Below are 2,129 nucleotides of genomic sequence, written 5' to 3'. Positions count from 1 at the left end.
TATCACTTTTAATAAAAAAAAATATTTATAAGCTTCTAGCTAAGAAAAATAATATAGTTTTAGGGTTAATTTTATATGACATAATGTCAAATTTAGTTTTTAACGTTTGCAGTTTTTGTCAATTTGGTTATTACTCTTTTTTTCGCTAAATTTGATCCTCAACTATTTTAAAAGAGTCAAATTGAACCATTAACTTAAAAAAAAGTCGAATTATTGTTTTTTAATAAAAATTTGACTAAAATGTTAAATTTTTAAACATAATAATCTGCATGGCAATACACATATACTCCGTCCAATTTTTTTTGAAATTTTAAAAGATTTTTATATTTTTAAATTATAATTGACCTGACATATAAAAAAATAATACATTGTCACATTAACATTGTTAAAAAAAATTGTAAGCGTTTCTGTTAAAACAAAGCGATTTGACTTTTTTTTAAAAATTAATTATTAAATTTAACTAAAAAAATAAGAGTTAAATAAACAAATATAAATATTGAGGACTAAATTTGAGATTATCCCATTTTATATTTAAGAAACTATAGGATATCTGATAAATATTATAAATAAATTGCAGCTTTATCATATCTCCCAAACCCTAAAAATACCAAGTCAAACCAAATCCAAAACAAACCCCCACTTCTCTAATGTAAAAAAAATATCCTTCCTTCCTTTATTTATTCTTCTTCTTCTTCTTCTTCCCAATGGCTTCTGCTTGTGTTAACAACCTCACCGTCGTCTCACCGGAGACCAATTTCCATCCCACGCCACCTTACTCTCCCTACGTTTCGTCGCCGGAGATTCAAGACACGGCTGCAGGTGGTGATTTTGAGTTCAGACTCGAAGAAGATCCCGTCACTATGCTACCAGCTGATGAACTTTTCTCAGACGGTAAGCTCGTACCTTTACATTTGTCAGCTCCCAAACACCCTCCTCCGGCCAATGTTTCCTCCCTTGAAACACCCAAATCTCGCCGTCGAACGGAACCGGAAGTTTCCGGCAAAGCTCCTAAAGGTTCAAGCAAGTGGAGAGAAATTCTGGGTCTTAGAAAATCAACCCAACAAAACTACACTAATCAAAACCCCAAATCTCTTAAACAATTCCTTAAAAAATCATCTTCATCAACAGCCGAGTCATCACTGAGTCTACCATTGTTGAAGGACAACTCGGATAATCATGACTCAGTCCCAAGACTATCCCTTTCTTCTTCATCTTCCACCCATGAAGATCTCCCAAGGTTATCACTTGATTCTGATAACAACAACAAACCAAGTTTCAGTCCTAACCCTTTTGCTCCTTCTAGAATAAGAATGGTTAAACCCAAACCAAACTCTGGGTCCGACACCATCAACAACAACCAAACACCAGTTGTTACTTCCGCCGGCGGGAACAGAACCAGTGACAGTCCGAGAATGAACTCATCTGGGAAAATCATGTTTCAAAGGTTAGAAAGGAGTTCAAGTAGTCCAAGTACCTTTAATGGTGGTCGTCCAAAGCTTAAACAAAGAGGGATTGAGAGATCATATTCAGCTAACGTTAGGGTGAGTCCAGTTCTTAATGTTTTTGGGTTCTTTTCATCTTCTTCACCACAAAAGAACACAAATGGTGGAAGAAACAAAACTAAATGACTGGTCTGGTAATAATAACTTAAGCTTTTTCCCTCTAAGCATTAATTAATGGCAGTAGTAAGTAACCTTTTTAACATTTTCATGTGAAGAATTTGTAGAATTTTAGATGTATATATGCATTTTTTTTAATGTTTATGAATGTTGTTTTTTTAATGAATCTGATATGGGATCTCTGGTTTTTTACTGTTTCTTTTTTTTTTTGACAAAACTGTTGTTGATGAGTTTGGGGGTTGAATGGATCTTTGTGGGTTTGTGGCACACGCGCGGAAAATGCGCGTTTGATCAGGAATTTTCGGTCTTTGACCAGATTCATTTTGAGCTTATCTAATCTGTCTCTTTCAATGAACTAACTTTTATTTAATACTCACTGTAGCAATAGATTCAAATGCGTAATATTTTTGGGTAAATTACACTCAAGTCACTGAACTATTTCAGAGTTTCTATTCGGGTTAACTATTTTTTTTTTCTTTTGAAGTCTACTTGGTGAATAGTGAGAGTAAT

At 33.7% G+C, this 2,129-nt stretch overlaps 1 protein-coding gene across 1 annotated transcript; it reads left to right on the top strand.

The window, feature by feature from the left end:
* Nucleotides 1-581: 581 nt before the first annotated feature.
* Nucleotides 582-1,785, top strand: LOC107928394 (probable membrane-associated kinase regulator 3). Its single transcript, XM_016859612.2, has one exon. The coding sequence runs from the start codon at nt 705-707 to the stop codon at nt 1,626-1,628; it is 924 nt and encodes a 307-aa protein (XP_016715101.1). The 5' UTR covers nt 582-704; the 3' UTR covers nt 1,629-1,785.
* Nucleotides 1,786-2,129: the final 344 nt, after the last annotated feature.

This window comes from Gossypium hirsutum, chromosome D08 (assembly GCF_007990345.1).
Source record: "Gossypium hirsutum isolate 1008001.06 chromosome D08, Gossypium_hirsutum_v2.1, whole genome shotgun sequence".
NCBI lineage: Eukaryota > Viridiplantae > Streptophyta > Magnoliopsida > Malvales > Malvaceae > Gossypium > Gossypium hirsutum.
Note: the sequence above shows the minus strand (reverse complement) of the source record. Positions and strands in the feature narration are given on the sequence as shown.

What these genes read in the sequence shown, in the direction of transcription:
- LOC107928394 (XM_016859612.2), top strand. Translation starts at nt 705, where the DNA reads ATGGCTTCTGCTTGTGTTAACAACCTCACCGTCGTCTCACCGGAGACC.